At 39.4% G+C, this 18,081-nt stretch overlaps 1 protein-coding gene across 3 annotated transcripts in view; it reads left to right on the forward strand.

The window, feature by feature from the left end:
* Nucleotides 1-18,081, forward strand: part of prkdc (protein kinase, DNA-activated, catalytic subunit) — a 29,519-nt gene that overhangs the window by 9,581 nt on the left and 1,857 nt on the right. For all 3 annotated transcript variants that reach the window (XM_056773130.1, XM_056773214.1, XM_056773299.1), the window contains 52 exons: nucleotides 310-540; nucleotides 1,345-1,574; nucleotides 1,709-1,917; nucleotides 2,001-2,133; nucleotides 2,317-2,475; nucleotides 2,585-2,788; nucleotides 2,982-3,170; nucleotides 3,427-3,531; nucleotides 3,694-3,861; nucleotides 3,972-4,099; nucleotides 4,245-4,452; nucleotides 4,633-4,811; nucleotides 5,083-5,251; nucleotides 5,718-5,783; nucleotides 5,869-5,932; nucleotides 6,087-6,235; nucleotides 6,377-6,514; nucleotides 6,595-6,714; nucleotides 6,807-6,950; nucleotides 7,070-7,221; nucleotides 7,377-7,508; nucleotides 7,624-7,735; nucleotides 7,829-7,956; nucleotides 8,032-8,181; nucleotides 8,392-8,565; nucleotides 8,804-8,902; nucleotides 9,031-9,241; nucleotides 9,769-9,961; nucleotides 10,196-10,402; nucleotides 10,508-10,623; nucleotides 10,708-10,839; nucleotides 10,941-11,120; nucleotides 11,233-11,444; nucleotides 11,568-11,706; nucleotides 11,968-12,156; nucleotides 12,240-12,464; nucleotides 12,564-12,672; nucleotides 12,789-12,891; nucleotides 13,033-13,195; nucleotides 13,507-13,681; nucleotides 13,853-14,037; nucleotides 14,648-14,828; nucleotides 14,912-15,069; nucleotides 15,163-15,374; nucleotides 15,768-15,855; nucleotides 16,495-16,638; nucleotides 16,810-17,017; nucleotides 17,151-17,218; nucleotides 17,296-17,516; nucleotides 17,623-17,715; nucleotides 17,838-17,918; nucleotides 17,999-18,070. In XM_056773130.1, the coding sequence (XP_056629108.1) occupies nucleotides 310-540; nucleotides 1,345-1,574; nucleotides 1,709-1,917; nucleotides 2,001-2,133; nucleotides 2,317-2,475; nucleotides 2,585-2,788; nucleotides 2,982-3,170; nucleotides 3,427-3,531; nucleotides 3,694-3,861; nucleotides 3,972-4,099; nucleotides 4,245-4,452; nucleotides 4,633-4,811; nucleotides 5,083-5,251; nucleotides 5,718-5,783; nucleotides 5,869-5,932; nucleotides 6,087-6,235; nucleotides 6,377-6,514; nucleotides 6,595-6,714; nucleotides 6,807-6,950; nucleotides 7,070-7,221; nucleotides 7,377-7,508; nucleotides 7,624-7,735; nucleotides 7,829-7,956; nucleotides 8,032-8,181; nucleotides 8,392-8,565; nucleotides 8,804-8,902; nucleotides 9,031-9,241; nucleotides 9,769-9,961; nucleotides 10,196-10,402; nucleotides 10,508-10,623; nucleotides 10,708-10,839; nucleotides 10,941-11,120; nucleotides 11,233-11,444; nucleotides 11,568-11,706; nucleotides 11,968-12,156; nucleotides 12,240-12,464; nucleotides 12,564-12,672; nucleotides 12,789-12,891; nucleotides 13,033-13,195; nucleotides 13,507-13,681; nucleotides 13,853-14,037; nucleotides 14,648-14,828; nucleotides 14,912-15,069; nucleotides 15,163-15,374; nucleotides 15,768-15,855; nucleotides 16,495-16,638; nucleotides 16,810-17,017; nucleotides 17,151-17,218; nucleotides 17,296-17,516; nucleotides 17,623-17,715; nucleotides 17,838-17,918; nucleotides 17,999-18,070 (8,005 nt within the window). The remainder of the gene's footprint in view (nucleotides 1-309; nucleotides 541-1,344; nucleotides 1,575-1,708; nucleotides 1,918-2,000; nucleotides 2,134-2,316; nucleotides 2,476-2,584; nucleotides 2,789-2,981; nucleotides 3,171-3,426; nucleotides 3,532-3,693; nucleotides 3,862-3,971; nucleotides 4,100-4,244; nucleotides 4,453-4,632; nucleotides 4,812-5,082; nucleotides 5,252-5,717; nucleotides 5,784-5,868; nucleotides 5,933-6,086; nucleotides 6,236-6,376; nucleotides 6,515-6,594; nucleotides 6,715-6,806; nucleotides 6,951-7,069; nucleotides 7,222-7,376; nucleotides 7,509-7,623; nucleotides 7,736-7,828; nucleotides 7,957-8,031; nucleotides 8,182-8,391; nucleotides 8,566-8,803; nucleotides 8,903-9,030; nucleotides 9,242-9,768; nucleotides 9,962-10,195; nucleotides 10,403-10,507; nucleotides 10,624-10,707; nucleotides 10,840-10,940; nucleotides 11,121-11,232; nucleotides 11,445-11,567; nucleotides 11,707-11,967; nucleotides 12,157-12,239; nucleotides 12,465-12,563; nucleotides 12,673-12,788; nucleotides 12,892-13,032; nucleotides 13,196-13,506; nucleotides 13,682-13,852; nucleotides 14,038-14,647; nucleotides 14,829-14,911; nucleotides 15,070-15,162; nucleotides 15,375-15,767; nucleotides 15,856-16,494; nucleotides 16,639-16,809; nucleotides 17,018-17,150; nucleotides 17,219-17,295; nucleotides 17,517-17,622; nucleotides 17,716-17,837; nucleotides 17,919-17,998; nucleotides 18,071-18,081) is intronic.

Here is an 18,081-nt window from a genome sequence, read left to right on the forward strand (position 1 = left end):
AAAGAAGCTAGTTTGAAAAACATCATGGGCGTTTTGTGTCCATGCAGTTAATGTTTGGGAGGCCCACTGCTCTTCAGAATATCTTTTGTGTTCAGCAGAAGAAAGTCACATTTTCAAAATAGTTTGAACATATTGACTACAAATATTTACTGGTAGGAATAGTTATACAGTTTTCCATTATATATATCCAGAAAAGTTTTGTCACAATATATATTTGCATGGATGTGATTTTAGGTCACCACATTTCTCACATAGTAGGCACATAGTAGGTTTACTTCTGTAAATTTCAACTCTTCCTTCTTTGTTTAGGTCATTCATCTCCTTTGGTATGGCTGGAGCAACAGGTGAAGAAGCTAGGTCCAGGGTTTCTAATTTCGTGCTTGGAGGGCGGTGGTTTACTCTCCCAGCCTACCTTGAGAGAAGTTGAAACCCCTTTTAGCATCAGAGCCACCTTACAATGGATGGATCTTCTGCTGGCTGCTCTTGACTGCTACAACACCTTCACAAGTTTGCGTTGTATTCAGCCCCAGACGATTCTGGGTAAGTAAATGTGACCCTGAACCACAAAACCAGTCATAAGTAGCATGGGTTTATTTGTAGCAATAACCAACAATAAATTATGGGTCTAAATTATCTGTTTTTTCTTTTATCCCAAAAATCATTAGGATATTGAGTAAAGGTCATGTTTCATGAAGATATTTTGTACATTTTGTACTGTAACTATATAAAAACTTTATTTTTGTGAGTGGTTAAAGAAAAATCTAAGCAAAAATGGGCGGAGACACATCTACAAACTTTACTCGCTGCTGCCTGCTCAATAGGAATTACCCATTTAGGTTTGGTATCTATGTAAGCTTAGAATTTATGCTTTCGGGTTTATCAACTCTCCGCAACATCATTATAGCGGTAAGGCAAAAGAAAGCATTAAAACAAACTGTTTCTTCTTAACAATGGCCTCTCTGATAGAAAACTTTAAAGGCGATTTTCTCGATATTTCGATTTTTTGCATCCTCAGAGTCCATATCTTTAGATACGTATCTCGAACAAATATTGTCCTATTCTAATAATCCATACATCAATGAGAAGCTTATTTATCCAGCTTTAAGATTATCTATACATTTCAATTGCAGAAAATGACCCTCATAACTGGTTTTGTGGTCCTGGGTCACAAATGTACAGCATTATATGCCACCTTTAAAATATAACCCATTATATTTTCATCCATTTATCTGTTTCCTCCTCATGATTTACTGAAGTACTTCCTGATTTTTTTATGTGTAATGACCGCTAGTGATCTTCTCAAAACTAGATCTGATGGCACATTTTTTGATTCTCTTCATCCAGGTACCGGCGAGAAGTCCAGCTTTTTGCCAGCCGTCCGTTTTTTCTTGACAGAGCTGTCCATGCATGATGTAAAAACTGCCAGCGCATGCTTGAAAGCAGGAAATGTTGCCCATTTACACTTCAGCCCCCGTGAGAAAGACCAGTACAACTACAGCAAGTGTACCATCATTGTCCGATTGCTGGAGTTTTGCACCATGGTACTGCAGAAATGTCCACAGGACCTCTGGAAGGTACATCACTGTCCTCTTAGCATTTTTATTTATTATTAAATATCGTTGGTGTATTCATAGAAAAAAGATATAAATAGAAAAAATGTTCCAAATCCAAATCCAAATCAGTCTTCTTTGACTAACTTCCTTCCTAGTTTATGGAGCAGGATATTTTCAACTCCTCATTTTTCTCAATGGTTGCACTGACGGTGTGTGAGCCCTCATCAATTGGGTTCAACATGGCTGATCTGGAAGTAATGAGTCAGCTGCCAGAGGTGTGCGTTCCTCTGTTGAAAGCTTTTGCATCAACACATTACAAGGCAGAACTGGAGAGTGGCATTAGGAAGAGAATTACTGTACAAAGGTTTGTGTTCTTTACTGTTATTGTAGTAAATTTGGGTTATTAGTATGCTCGTGTGTGTTGACTGTCTTTGTTTTTACTGACAGTGTGGAGGAGTTGTGTGCTGTTGATCTATATGAGGCAGACACCAGAGGCAATCATGCTAACATAAATCTGTTACTGTCAGCCTGTAAACAGCTTCATCAGTCTGGGCTGCTCAACTCGGTTCTGCACACTCAGGTACCCAATGATCCGATGTATGGGATTCTTTTCGTGCACATTTATGAATTTGTTAAACCCTTTTATCGATCATGATTAGTGAATTCGAGCTTTAGATTTTAGGTATTATGCATTCTTTAAAATCGAACCAGAGCTACATGGAGACAAGGTATACAGTAACAAATAGGATTGTGTCTCTTGTAGGATGTTGGTTATGGTCACTCTCTTGGATCCAAACTTCTCACTAGTGTGTATAAAAGTATCGCACCTGGAAACGACAGGAAGTCTCTGCCGTCTATGGATGTTGGCAGCAGGAAGTTGGCTGACAGACTCGTGCAGCTGGCGTTCTGTTTGGGTGATCAGGCAAGTACCCGTCTGTAGGTAATGCATCCGTAACAAAATGTGTATGTATGCACAAATAAATGCCTTACAAGTCTTATTTTGTCTTATTTTTTTCTCCTGTGCATCTCAGAGTGAACAGTTGGTTGGTGTTTTGCTGAACACCATCACACTCTCCGTTCCTCTCTCAGGCAGTTTGAATCCTCACTTCCTCAGCTTCTCTCACGGGGAATATTTCTACAGTCTCTTCCAGACATCTATCAATGCTGAGTTACTTTGCAGACTTGACAGCACGGTGCCGCTGCTGCTGACGGCAGCCAATCAGAATCCTAGCATGGTGAGGCATCACAACAACCTGCTCAAGTTAAATACTGTACCAGCAGGATAAGAGAAATGTGGCACTTTACTAATCATTTCACACTACACCGAATTTGTTCGAATTGCTGCTTAAATATTACAGCTTTCAATAGAAAACGTTTTCACCAGTGCTAAGATTTTGACGTTTTTTCATTCTTTCTGCTGTCTCCTAGGTTAGTGTTCTGCTCAACGGCATATTGGATCATAGTTTTCGCGAGCGCTCGGTCAGAAAATCTCAAGGTTCCCAATTGGCTGAGCAGGTGTTAAAGGGGTGGGATTTACTCAGGTCATGGTGGGAGGGTCCTGCAGCCTCACCACAAAGCAAAACTTCAGTCCTGACTTTGCTTGCCAAAGTTCTCCAGGTACCAGATATTGAATGTAGACTTTTTATTAGCAATATTAGTAAGCTGAATTGTAAATGCATTAATTACTAAAGTTAAATGAATCTATTAAACAGTATGCACATAATCAAAATCGGAATTGAAAATAAAAAAATGCTGACTGTCATAGAAAAGATCTGTGGTTGCTCTAGTTTATAATGCAATATTACCAATAGGAGACAATGCACATTTGTAATAGATACGTTTTGTTTTTTATTTACTTTCTACTGTTTTTCAGATTGACTCATCAGTTTGCTCCAATACTGATCACCCATCCTTCAATACAGTGTTCACCACTTTTACCTCTCTTATCACAGATGAAGCTCTGCCCTTAAATCTAAAGGTAATCTTTTTATCCAAAAATGTACGTACTTAATTTAATCTTAAGAGTTTATATAGGCAATGTTATATAGATAAGACCACCGCTAAATCTTTAAAAGTGCATGTTAAGACATTTGCCCCATGGACTAAATATATATAAATATATAAATTTATCTCCTATTAGAGCCAGGCTCTGGTTATGCTGCCCTTCTTTACTACATTACCCAACATGCCACTGGAGGAGCTCAGGAGGGCTCTGGAGACGCTGGTGGCGGCACATTTCCCCATGCAGTCTGATGAGTTTCCCCGCGGCTCACTCCAGTGCAACAACTACATGGACTGCGTCCGCAAAGTGAGCAAATCAAACTCTAAGGCTTATTCTGCTTTATTAATTCAACTCTTTAAAAAACGATGAATTCTTATTTGAATAAAAACCCTTAACCCTTATTTTGATGTCACCAGTTGTTGGAGGCCCTGCAGCTCTCTCAGAGTCCTGCGTTACTGAAGCTCATGGCTAGAGTTCTGTGCAGGGACAAAAAACATATCATGGAGGAACTATTTCAGACCTGCTTTCAGAAGATTGCTCACCAGTATGTCCAAACAACTGTTTATTTGCCTATATTTGCATCTATTTGGATACCATATGTATGCATTGTTTATAACATACTTAAATGTGTTATTTTAATTATTATGAACACTTTAGAAATAGGCTTCTTCATGTGCTTTCTTTGTCAGGTCCAAGTTGGAAAGACAAGTCCTTCTACTCAACTCTGTCTACCAGTCTTTTCAAGCTAAAGATGTTCAATCAAATTCAATGCTCATGGGTCTGATAGACAGAGTCCTTCTGCCATTGGCCACTCATTGCAACCCTGAAGCTCTCTCTCAGTTCTTCATCACTAATATCACTGATATCATGACTACGCTGCAAACACGCTTTACCAAGGTGAGTTATACAGATCAAAAGGTTTATCGTTAAATTTAACTTACCGTGATACAGACAGATGTTCAAAAAAGGTCATCATTACATCATGGTGGTTTGTGTGTATGTTTTTACATACAGTACATATTTTCACGCTTTTATTCAGACATAATATTTTGTGTTTCCTGTTCTTTTCTCTTTAAGCCCGTTGAGTCAGTATTTGAGAGTCAAATTATGATGAAAATAGGCCGTTATAAACTGCTGGAGATGTTGTACTCTCGTCTGCCGAAGGAGGAAGTCTACTCTAAAAACTCAGCTATCAACCAGGCCTTCTGCGTTACACCTAATGCTGAAGGCAATGAGCTTTCCAAGAACCTCCTCAAGTATGTAAAAACATAAGCTGTAATTTCTCCAAAATCGCGGAATTCTGTCATAATATGCACAGGTTCATGTTGTACCAGCTCTGTATAGATAAAAACGCTTTGACGTTCTGAACATTGCTGCATGTCTGCTTTTGTGTAGCTTTCCCAAGTGCAAAGAGAAAATGAGTGAACTATACTTTTAGGGATGATTAGCAATTCTCAAAAAGATCAAAATGTGAAATAAATGTGATTTTGATATCTGAACCTAATGCAACAATGTGATATTTGGCAGATCATGTTTTGAGGCCTTCACTGAGAACATGAGTGGAGAGACGGTTCTGCTGGAGTTAAGGAGACAGTATCACTGTGCTGCTTATAACTGTTCCATCGCTCTGATCAGCTGCAGCTTCAATGAGACCAAGTTCTATCAGGGGTTCCTCTTTACTGAGAAACCTGAAAAGGTAAACAGTCAGTCATGTATCTCATACTGTGCACAGAAACACTGTGTGTAGTAATGATTCTGTCATCATTTGGAGAAAGAGTTTTGGAAGAATGCTTATAACCAAACAGATCTTGCCCCCCAAGTTCCCCAGAATTGTTTGCTGTCCTACATTCTTCAAAATGTCTTCTCATGTGTTCAACAGAACAACAAAAAATTTAAGAGTAATTTTCCCTACTATGGTAGTCAAAGGAGGTGAGATCTGTTTGGTTATAAACATTCTTCCAAATATCTGTCTCTGTGTTCATCAGAACAAAGAAATGTGTACAGATTTGGAACAACTTGAGGTGATTAAATGATGACAGAATTCTAACTTCAGGGTGAACTGTCCCTTTAAGTCAGTCAAACATACTTCGTTAAACAGACACTCTTACAACTGTAACCTTTTCTGAGTTTGTAAGTGAATGTTGTGGTTTCCTTTTCTTCAGAATCAACTGATTTTTGAAAACCTCATTGATGCACAAAGGATCTACAATTTTCCTATAGAGATTGATGTAAGAATTGCTTTTGAACATTTCAGACTGTTCGTATTTTGTTAAATGTTGTATGTTTCTCAGCCGTTATTGATTGTGTTTATAGGTCCCTATTGAAAGGAAGAAGAAATACGTTATGATCAGAAAGGAAGTGAGTGGTGAAAACGGAGGTGAGTTGTATGAGATGCCTACAATCCAATAAACAATTATAAATATGCTGCATTTGAACCTTGTTTACAAACATCTGTATGGACATAAATTCAGAAGCAGATTACATGGATGCCATCTCATAAAATTCACATTCCTCATCTCTTCAACCTACAGATGCACCGGTTTATCTCTCCTCGCAGTCGTACATGGCAGACAGCAGTCTCAGTGAAGAAATGAGTCAGTTCGACTTCTCTACAGGGGTTCAGAGCTTCTCCTACAACTCCCAGAATCCATCAGGAGAAAGCAGGTCCATCAGGACGCGGGTAAATCACAGGAGAGATGCATTATGTTCTGACTGCAACGAAGACATTTTTTTACTTTTAGTGATTGTGATGTTTGTCAGCTGTATATCATATAAAAAAGGTTCATTCTTTGTTGTTATGATTATGTTTCTGCGTTATTAGGAGCGTAAAGAAGTTTACACTCAGGACGAGACTGTGGAGCTAGAGATGGACGAGCTGAATCAACATGAATGTATGGCCAATATGACCGCGCTGTTGCGTCACATGCAGGGGAACAACATTACCCCTAAAGTAGAGGAGGTTTGTAACCTTTCATTTTTCAACCTTTTTTGTGTGCATGTGTGAACTCATTTGATGATCTGTGCTGTGTTTTGTTGTAGGGTGTTACACCCGATGATCTGCCTCCATGGATGAAGTTCCTGCAGGGGAAGCTGAACAATCCCTCCACCCCACTGAATATTAGACTCTTCATCGCCAAGCTGATCATCAACACTGAGGAGGTATTGGTTTAAAAATGATCGATTTACTTCTCTGTATATACATTGATATGCAACGTTCAGTTTTGTTTTTATTGTTTGTCTTTTGCATGTAGATATTTCGTCCATATGCCAAGCATTGGTTGGGTGCACTGGTACAGTTGGTGGTTTCCAGTAGCAATGGAGGAGAGGGCATTCATTTCATGGTGGTGGATATTGTGGTGACTGTCCTGTCATGGACCAGTGTGGCCACACCAAAGGTACAGTAGAATGTTTTTGCTGATGTATAGATTTTCTGTATATTTTTCTAAGTGTATATGTGCATGAAATACAATAAATACTGCGTTTATAAAGAATAAATATATCTCTTGCTGTTTAGGGTAACACTAGAGATGAAGTGTTGGCCAATCGGCTGCTTGGGTTTCTCATTAAAAACAGCTTTCACACTAAGCGGCCTGTGTTTCGCCACAACCTGGAGATCATCCGCACAGTTGTAGAGTGCTGGAAAGACTGCCTCACAGTACCCTATGAGTAAGAAAAACATATGCTTCCATATTTATAGCATTTACTTCTATTTTTATAAGACATGTAATGCTATAGTAAAGTATAAAGAGAGTTTATTGGATTGAAAAATGTGAATTGAATGAAGCAACAATGAAATCTCATAAATATTTCTTTTTCCTCAGTTTGATATACGAGCGCTTTGCTGGAACGGATCCCAACAGCAAAGATAACTCTGTTGGACTTCAGCTATTAGGCATTGTGATGGCCAATAACCTTCCACCTTATGATGTTGCGAGCGGGATTGACCACGACAGGTCATTTTAGCATGCAAATGTGTGCTAGTTCATTATTCAAAAATGTTGTGGTCACTTTGGTATTTTTGGTCAGTAACACTGAAGCTAATGTTGTCTTTTGTTATGAACGTTACAGATACTATCATTCTCTAGCCAGCAACTTATCATTCATCAGATACAAAGAGGTGTACTCAGCGGCTGCAGAGATCATCGGCTTAATCCTCAATTACTTCACTGAAAGACAAAGTGTATGTCTCATTTTTGTCTTTGCCTTTCCACTCTTTTATTTTTGTACTTGTAGCCTATGGTTAGTATTAGCATCTGTTGTTTACATCCTGTAGCAAAACGAAGGGGCCTTATTGAATATCACTGTTACTAAACTCATGGAACTGAGGAAGAAGGAGGTGGATGACAAATTTATTGTTTGCCTGAGCAAAGTGTCCAAACACTTTCCACCCCTGGTGGATCAGTAAGTCTTTGCGATAATATAAATGCCACACATAAGCGTGCGAGTTACTAATGTTAATGTCTTTATATTCCACAGATTTGTGAATCCTGTATTTTATTTGCTGCCAAAGCTGCATGGCGTGTTGAAGACACACTGCCTTGAATGTGTGCTGAGTCGTGCTGATGTCATCCCTGAAATCTACCTGCACCTCAAGACTAAAGGCCTTTCACAGATCATGAGTCACAGGTTACACACAGTTCTCGACTAAAGCTTACTCTCCTCGTATTTGTTCTTGATCCTAGAAGAATGTATATTTATTTATTACTGCATGTTGTTTGTTTTTAATTTCTGAAAATGTAAAAATGTCATCATTTACTGTTAAGCTTATGAGAAAGCTTTTAAAAATAACCAGCATGAGTGACAAATGCTCTTCGTGTCACATGTTGTGTGTTTTAGAGATGAAGCCAGGCAACGTGTTTGTCTGGACATCATTCATAAAATCCTGGCATGCCTAAAGCCGGAGGAGCTAAAAGAGATTCTGGAAGCAGTCACAGCATTTGTGTCTCATCCTTCACCTGTCTGCAGAGAGAGGATGTATGAAATCCTCATGTGGATTCAAGATAATTACAGGTAAATGATTTGAAGATCTGAGCTGTCCTCTACAGTTTCATGTCGTATAAAGAGTTCAAGTATTATCTTTTTTCTTAGATCTTTGTCTTTGGCCATATTCTTGAACTCTGTAAAAGAGTTAAATAATAAAACAGTTAGCATCTAACCAGAAATGCATATAATAACAAAGCATCTAAATTATAGTTAAGTTCTAACAGCATATGATACATATTTAATGTTTCATGTGAAATACTTGCAGTGATTCAGAGAGCAGAGAAGACAGCACATCTGTGGAAGTTCTCAATGCAGCTCGGGAGACTCTTCTTCAGGGACTGACAGATGAGAACCACGGTTTACAGTAAATATACAGAAGTGTTACAACTTGATTTAATCAAAGTATTCATGATATCATTGAACAATGTGTTGTGTATGAATGACACCCTTGATATCGAGTCTGTAAATACAACCAACAATCATCTTCTTTAGGCTTTATGTGCGTAATTTCTGGAGTCACGAGAGGCGTTTACCTATGGCCACGCTGGATCGCATGCTTGTCGTGCTAAAATCTCTTTATTCATCACGCATTGAGGAGCGATTCCTCAGCTTGGTCACAGACCTACTGTTGGAGATGACCAGTCACAGCCCTGACTTTGCACGCAACATGTTTGAATTCCCACTGTCAGAGTGCAAGTTTCAGGTAGAATAAAAAAAACGTAAACTTACTGATGTGCGGCCTAGACTGAAGTTAACTTCCAGTCTGGGTTTGGCTAGTGTCTAATAATATAATTCATTTATATTATTATTGTATTGTATACTAATTGTATTAAATAAATGATTTGTTTAATTTAGTTTTATGTTCTTATTATTAAATAAACTGTTTCTTGAATTGGTCCTGTAGTTTGGTCGCATTTAAAGAAACCGTATTGAAATCTAGCGGTTGAGCTTGGTATCGCAGTCTAAATTCAAAATATTGGAGAGAAAAGTTTAGCCAAGTAAAGGTTCTTCTCGGTTTCTTTTGCTTGTTATAAGAAATAATCTACAGCCCCTCTATATTGTTGCAAATGTGTACTGGAAGTTAAGGGCAGTCCACGCATGCGCAGTTACTTTTGTTTATGTTGTCACTTTGAAACGTCTATATTTTATTGTTTATTACGCATAGGTTTATATGTAAAAGTACTGTAAAGTTCAGAACCTTTTAGTTACAGCGTGTTTTTATCTATTTAGGACTACACAATACAGTCTAATTGGCGTCTACGAAGCACAGTCCTAACGCCCATGTTTATGGAGACCCAGGTCACTCAGGGCCCTGGCACTCAGGGTTCAGACGCTGGAGTGAACCAGGCAGGCACAATGAGGGGTCAGATCAGGGCCACACAGACGTCCCTGGAGTTCTCTCAGACTATGGCTCCTGGCTCAGGTATTCAACACTTAATGAAGTTCAAAATAGATTCAATTTATACCTTTACGTCATAATTAATTCACAAATAGTTCTACAGTAGATAACAAAGTAGTACAATTGTTTAAATATCTCTAATATCACAGTAGCTTGCACTCTAGTATGGATACTTAAATATTCAGCTGTCTAAAAATCATTATTTATTTACAAATAGATCATAATTCATTTATTGTATTGAATGCCTGAATTTTTTAGGGCGGCGATCAGCGTATAACTGGTTGACAGGAAGTAGCGTGGACACTCTGGCAGATTATTCCCTCCCGTCTGATTCTCTGTCATCACTCTTGGTGTTTGAGAAAAAGAGATCAGAGCGACCTCAAGCCGCCTGGAGAGCCGTGGGCGCAGGGTTCGGTACGAAGCGTCTGACCGCCACCGGTGATGAGACAGACAGTCGGAGTACAGGTCAGTCACCAACACGGATTCGTTGATCAGTTAATCTCTTTCATTTTTCACACTCATAATTGATCATTAGCATCAACACACACAACAGTGAAACTTTTCATACAGCTGAGCGGGAGAGACGTGCAGACATTCTGAGGCTCAGGAGGAGATTTCTGAAGGACAGAGAGAAGGAGAGCGTCCGATTCGCCAATATAGAAATTCAGTCGCAAAGAAACGAAAGGGTAGATAACTTTGATATACAGAAATGTGCTGGAATTTTTTATTATGGTGATGTTTCAATAAATTAGCAATAATTTGCTCTACAGGAGAGGCGAGCAGATTTGAAGCTCCGTCAGGATGCTCAGGTCACGCTGTATCGCAGCTACAGGGTTGGAGATCTTCCTGATATTCAGATTCAGTACAGCAGCCTCATCGCCCCACTTCAAGCCCTAGCACAGGTGCACATTGTATTCAACATGAACCCTTGTTTGCCATAGCTGAAGAGTAAATGGTACTAACTGTATGAATGGTCAAAATGTTTGATTTCTGTGTGTCGCAGAGGGATGCTACACTGGCGAAGCAGCTGTTCAGCTCACTGTTTGCAGGGGTGCTGGTGGAAATGGAGACATCTAAGTCTAATAAAGAAACCGCAGGCATTATGAAGGATCTGCTGGAGACATTAAACACCTTCCTCAGCACAAGCACTGTGTACTTCCCCCCTTTCATTTCCTGCGTGCAGGTGTGTGGACAAAAAAAAATATTTTTCATCTAATCTTCTTTAACAGGAATATTGGATTTGTTAGTTATGATTTTTGCCCTACGACAAAAACATTTTGTTAATCGTTCGACAGGATATGAGTTATCATCACAAAGCCCTACTTGATGTTAAGCCGATCAATGTGAGCGCCAGCTGTCTCGCCAGTCTGCAGCAGCCAATGGGCATCCTGTTACTGGAGGAGAGTTTGCTTCAAGGAACCCCACCGTCAGATGAACCTGCCTCTAAAAAAGCAAGAGGCAAACGAGAACTGCCACCTGACACAGAGAGATGGATCCACCTCGCCAAGTAAACTCTATTGATATTTAATATCCTGTTTATCATTTGACATTGCAGCTGTTGGTTGTATTTGCTGTGCTTATCACGCCATAGTCTCCTCAGCTCCATATTGATCTCTGTTCTTTTCTGTAGACTTTACAGGTCTTTGGGAGACTATGATGTGGTCAGGGGAATCTTTAGTGGCAAGATTGGAACAAAGTCAATCACTTTTACAGCTCTACAGGCAGAAGCAAAGAGTGATTATGCTGAAGCAGTAAAACTCTACAATGAGGTATTGTGCCTATTCATTTACCGTTCACAGACACTGATGAAATCTGTGCCCTCAACAACGCTACACAAGCTTTTTTTCACTTCCACAGAAAGCTCATCATTCACAAAGTTCCTTAAATGTTTTAATCCCTTCATTTTTGCTTAGTAAATATTTTGCTTAATTTGATTATACTTAACAAATCAGATTTTGGAAGAACTCATCATTGAATCGAAGGCTTTTTAGCTGACCCTAAACCCTGATGGAGATGATTTGTTGAATTAGGCTCTGAACAAAGAGGACTGGGATGGTGGCGAGCCCACAGACACTGAGAAAGATTTCTGGGAGATCGCTGCACTGGAAGCATACGATCACCTGACGGAGTGGAAATCTCTTCAGTACTGTGCCACAGTCAACATAGACAACAGCTCGCCCATCAACCTAGACAAGATGTGGGCGGAGCCATTTTACGTGGTACGCTTTATGTAAAAATGAAAATTGGGCTAGTTTTTCTCACATTTCATTTATACTGCATGTGATGTCGGTCTTTCATATAGGAAACATACCTGCAGTACATGATGCGCAGTATGTTGAAGCAGTTGCAGCTGGGACAGAGAGATCAGGCTCTGCTCAGCTTTGTGGATGCTGCTATGAAGAAGGAAGAGAGCAAGAATGTCATGGAGACCCATTACAGTCAGGAGCTGAGTTTACTGTACATCCTACAAGAGGATTATGACAGAGCCAAATATTACGCCAACAACTGCATGCAAGTCTTCATGCAGGTCAGCTTCTATACAACAAGGATAGAGAGCATGTATTTTCAGATATGTAAATGAAATACATTTGTCTTCTCTTGGTTTATTTATCAATGAATCATATAGAACTACTCCAGTATCGACCCATTGCTGAACCGCAGTCGCCTGGCTGTGCTGCAGTCTGTTCAAGCTCTGACTGAGATTCAAGACTTCCTGAATTACATCACAGGAGAGGGTGAGCGTACATCTACATATTTACATATGCACTTCCTTTCAGCCAAGCTTTGGGTTTCTAACAAATTATTAACATCATTTTTATTCATATCACTTTTTTTTAAATGAATTTCTCAGTCTCAGTAGATTCTTTGAAGTTCTTGATCAGACGGTGGACCAGCCGCTATCCAGATGTCAAACTGGACCCAATGAATGTCTGGGATGACATCATCACATCTCGGTGAGGTTCATGTACATAAATATGTCCAGAAACTACAGAAAATGTTAGCATCATTTGAAGTTGCTGATGCTGTAAAGATTATTTAGTGTTCATAACTCACGACAGTCATGCAGGTCATTTTTCTAAAAACTTTGTTTTTAGTTGTTTCTTCTTGGATAAGATTTTGGAGAAGCTGGGTTCCAGTCCTGAAAACAGCATGGAAGTGGATGGTGAAGAGCAGGTCGGTGGAGAGGAGCCAGGAACACTGGTGAAGAACTGCAAGTTCAACATGAAACTTCAAATGGCAAACAGCGCATGGAAACAGGTCCCGTCACATTTGTCATGTCTACACCACATTTGCGGTTAGGGTTTAGAAATATTAATACAAATATTAAAAAGCAGATATGATGTTGTATGAGGTTGTATATATGACTTAGTATATATATTTATATATATTTTTTTGTTGTTGATTCATTATTCAATCGATCAATAAATCATTATTATTATAAGTCACCCTTTATGTTTGTCACTGGATTTTGCAAATATCCAACCAATAAAATGTATTCACGAGTACTTGTCAACTTGGACAACACAGTATTTAAACAGCGATGATAATAACTTTGGTTTTGATGACAGAATAACTTTCCAGTGGCCACAAAGCTGCTGAAGGAACTCCACCGTGAGGCGAAGACGGATGATGCCTGGCTTATCCGCTGGGTTCACAACTTTAGCCGTTTCTCTCACAAAAGAAGCGCTGGCCTTGGATCAATTGAACAGATTAATACTCTGCTCAAGACCGTTCCACTCCTGAGTATGAATTACACCCTCATATCACACTGAATGGACAATTCACCATTATTGTTTTAGTATGATCCTGAGTTTATTACTGAATGATTTGTAAGTTTAGGTGACCAGAGTTGTGAGTTTTCCAGACCAGGTTTCATGGTTTAATCATGGTGCTATATGTCACTATATTTTACAGTGGACACAAGGGAACAGAGTGAAAGCTCCTCGGCTCGAATGTTACGTGACCAGAAGATCCTTCTCGGCACCACCTATGATCTGATAGCTAGTGCTTTGGATCGCAGTCCCTCTGCCATGGAGACTCTTGGAAAAGAGAAGGAAGAAAAAATTGTCAAACTTTCAATGGCCTCATCCCTCCCTCAGGTGAGGTTTACTTATTCTGGGCGTTTCAAAGCTACTGCTTGTCAGAATGAAAGATTCATGTATTGTGTTGTTTGGCCATGGTGGCATTCAGGTATAAATTAAAATGTCCTGGACAAAGCAATTTGTCCAAACCCAGCTTCCTTTTTCAAATACAAACCACATGAAATTAAACTTCACTTTAAAGTGATAAAATGAAAAATTTTCATCATTTACTCACCCTCTTGTCATTTCAAGCTAGTAACCGAGTTAGTAACCGAACAGCACTGGCCCCCATTCTATTGTCTATTGTATAGACTCTAAACCAATTGCCAGTGAATGGGGGCCAGTTAACAACATTTTTCTAAATATCTTCTTTTGTGTTTTGTGGAAGAAAGAAAGTCATACAGGTTTGAAATGACAAAAGGGTGAGTAAATGATGCCAGATTTTTTTATTTTTAGAGAACAATCACTTTAATGCATCAAGGATTGAACATTGAAGCTATCACATAATTTATGACAGCTTTTTACACACCACATGTGGTGTTTTTGTACTTTTGTGAATCAGTTTGATGCCCCCTAGTTTTAAATGAATGCATTTTCATATGTATTTTATGTGCGATTTTTGTGTCAGGTAGTGGAGGGTCTTCAGATGCAGGCTCTAGATCTATTGCGCAGTGCTGCCTGTAATGCCGAAGAGGAGGAGCAGTCCTTCAGCCAACAGCATGTGGACATGCGTGGTAGCGTTGAGGCCTACATGACCTTGGGGAACTACTGTGACAGAAGACTGAGAGAGAGTGAACAGAAAGAAGAGCGTAAGAGGGAGCTTCGTCTGGTTTTATAAACTGGAGAATCAAAAATAATACAGACACATTGATTCTCTGTTGTTTTATTGTAGTGATCAGTTCAAAGCTTCAGTCCTTACCTGCACATGTAGTGAAGATGATACTGAAAGCCCTGAAGCTCAACTCAGAGGAGGCCAGACTCAAGTTCCCTAGACTGCTGCAGCTAGTGGAGCTTTACCCTGCTGAAACCCTCGACCTGATGGTCAAAGAGGTGTGGGAATGCTGAAGATCATCCCTTTAACTGATTTTGTATGGCAGTGACACTGTTTATTTGTGAGGGAACTTTCTTTTTTGGTCCTGATAGGTGGTTAATGTGCCTTGCTGGCTGCTGATTGGCTGGATCAGTCAAATGATGGCTCTGCTTGACAAGCCTCAGGCAATAGCAGTTCAACATGTTATAGAGGAGATTGCTGAATACTATCCACAAGCTCTCTTGTACCCGTCCATGATCAGCAGTGAAAACTACACCTTTGAGGAGTCTGCGAGCGGTCAGAGGAACCGGCAGTTTGTTGAGAAGTATGTAAAGAGTCTTTAAAGTGATCGTTTACCCAAATAGAACATTATTGTCATCATTTACTTACACTCTCATCATTTGAAACCTTTATGATTTTCTTTCTTCCGCAGAACACAAAAGATATTTTGAAGAAAGTTGGTGACCGAAAAGCAATGTTCCCCATTCACTTTAATTTTATGGACACAAAACCAATGCAAGTGAATGGGGGCCAAATAACAACCTTCTTCAAAATATCTTCTTTTGTGTTCTGTGGAAGAAAGAAAGCCATAGAGGTTTAAAAGGACAAGAGGTTGAGTAAATGATGACAGAATATTTATTTTGGAGTGAACTCTCACTTTAAGTGGCTTTGGTTTGACTGGCACTAAGAGATGTGAACTCTGCGTTTGTGTTTCTAGGCTGAGGTCATCGCTGGATAAAGGTGGGGTCATTAAAGAGTTTGTAGAGGCACTTCAGCAGCTTACTAACCCTGAAATGCTTTTCAAGGTACGTTCATTTTGTGTATTTAGGGCTACTATGTGATGCACTTTAGAATGATGGTGATGTCATTTCTGGCCACTTGTGGCGCCAAACACATTTTTAAGTTTCATGTACTCTGCAAAGACAGGTTTTTTTTGCAGAGGACCTTTTGCTCTTATTGTTGCACATATCCAATCTAGACTTGTGATAAGATAAAGGGACAACCCACCCAAAAATGAAAATTCTGTCATGAATTTTTATGACCCTCATGTATTTGTTCGCCTGAACAGATATTTGGAAGAATGTTAGCAACTGACAGTTCTGGAGAACCATAGTAGGATGAATGTTTTGTATATTTTTTGTTTTGTTAAACACAAAGGAAAATTTGTTTAGGAATTAGGAAAATGGTAGTCAATGATGTCCCAGGACTTTTAGTTGTTAACATTCCTCTAGACATCTTTCTTTGTGTGAACAGAACACAGATATTGATATAGGTTTGGAACATCTAGTGGGTGACCAATTTTGACCCTTTTATTGAACTTGTATTTGATGAAATGACACACTTCACCTTTAATTTATCAGGATTTCTTGTGACTTTTGAGTTTATGATCTGAGACATTTGTGCCCTGATTAGCTAGTCATGATCCAGGAATTATGTTTCGGCAGGATTGGTGGGAAGAGGTGAAGAATCAACTGGAGAAACCAACCCTGGACAAACAGAGTATTAAACAGCTCTATGAAGAAATTACTGGATTACTTGGTGATTCAAAGGCCCCGGGATTCGGATCTTTCAGGAGAAAATTCATTCAGGTTGACACCTTCCAATGCTTGATAGATTACTGTATAACGTAAAGGTGTCCTTCATTTTTAGATTTAAAATGTGTTATCGGTGAAGATTAATCCAGCATCCTGTGCTTGTTTCTCTATTTCTTACGACGCGATATGCTGATGGACACTTTAACATTTATGTGTCTGTCACAGAAATTCTCTAAGGAAGTAGAGAAGCTTCTTGGTCCTGGAGGATCCATACTGTATGAGAAGCGTAAGGACAAGGCGTACCTAAAGAAGGTGGACATAATGGCTGCCTCCATGAGAGAATTCCAGAAAGAGCCAGGAAATCTGAAGGAGTACTCACCCTGGCTAAGCAGCTTCAAGGTGGACACGATCAGAAATGAAATGGAGGTGCCTGGTCAGTGCACTTTTCGTTCATCATGTGACATTTTTAGCATCAATATTTATTCATGTCATCACCTCAAAAGACGAGTTTAGCATTTTGAAATGTGGAAACGTTTTCTCAAGCTGTGATTCTAACTCTGCTACAGGTCAATATGATGGCAGATCAAAGCCTTTGCCAGAATATCATGCAAAGATCACAGGTTTTGATGAAAGGGTATGAAGAATAATGTTTCCACACATATCAGAAGTATCACTTTTTCAGTGTAATACAGTCTATTTTCTCAACCACAGGTAAAGGTTATGACGTCTATTCGACGGCCAAAGCGCCTCATCATACGAGGAGATGACGAGCGGGATTATCCATTCCTAGTAAAGGGAGGAGAGGACTTGAGGCAGGACCAGCGTATCGAACAGCTCTTCGGTGTGATGAACATGATTCTCAGTCAAGACACTGCATGTTCTCAACGTAGCCTGACGCTTCGCACCTACCAAGTCATTCCCATCACCAGCAGGTACACTGTTTGCTTTTGAGTTTAAAGGGTTTATATGCTGGTCTTATGAAATGTAAGGTACATATATGTGTCTCTAAACGTCTTTTGGGGTTGTTTTAAACTACAGGATCGGCCTGATCGAGTGGATGGAGAACACCTGCACACTAAAGGACTTCCTTTCCAGCAGAAGAACTGAAGAGGAGCTAAAAAGAGTCGGACAGTGAATGCCCATTCATTTCTTATTGTGTCATTAATACAATTTAAACAATAAACCTGTTGTGCAATGGAAGATGGAAGAACAACACCTGATAGGTCTATCCTTTGGTTTAATGTGTTTCTTAGGCCTAATGATAATTATGGTTACTGGATCAGTAAAATGACTGGGAAGGGAGATGGCATTAATCGATATGCTGAACTGTACAAGTAAGTCATTGGTTCATTTGATTTCTTGTCACACTCAAAGATCTGTTATTCTGATCTCCTATTGTTTTAATACACTACAGGAAGGCCAAGCGTGTGGACACTGTTAACAACTTTAGAAGAATTGAGCAGATGGTGCCTGATGATTTGTTAAAGTATGCCTGCA

Source organism: Triplophysa dalaica, chromosome 1 (genome assembly GCF_015846415.1).
Source record: "Triplophysa dalaica isolate WHDGS20190420 chromosome 1, ASM1584641v1, whole genome shotgun sequence".
Classification (NCBI taxonomy): Eukaryota; Metazoa; Chordata; class Actinopteri; order Cypriniformes; family Nemacheilidae; genus Triplophysa; species Triplophysa dalaica.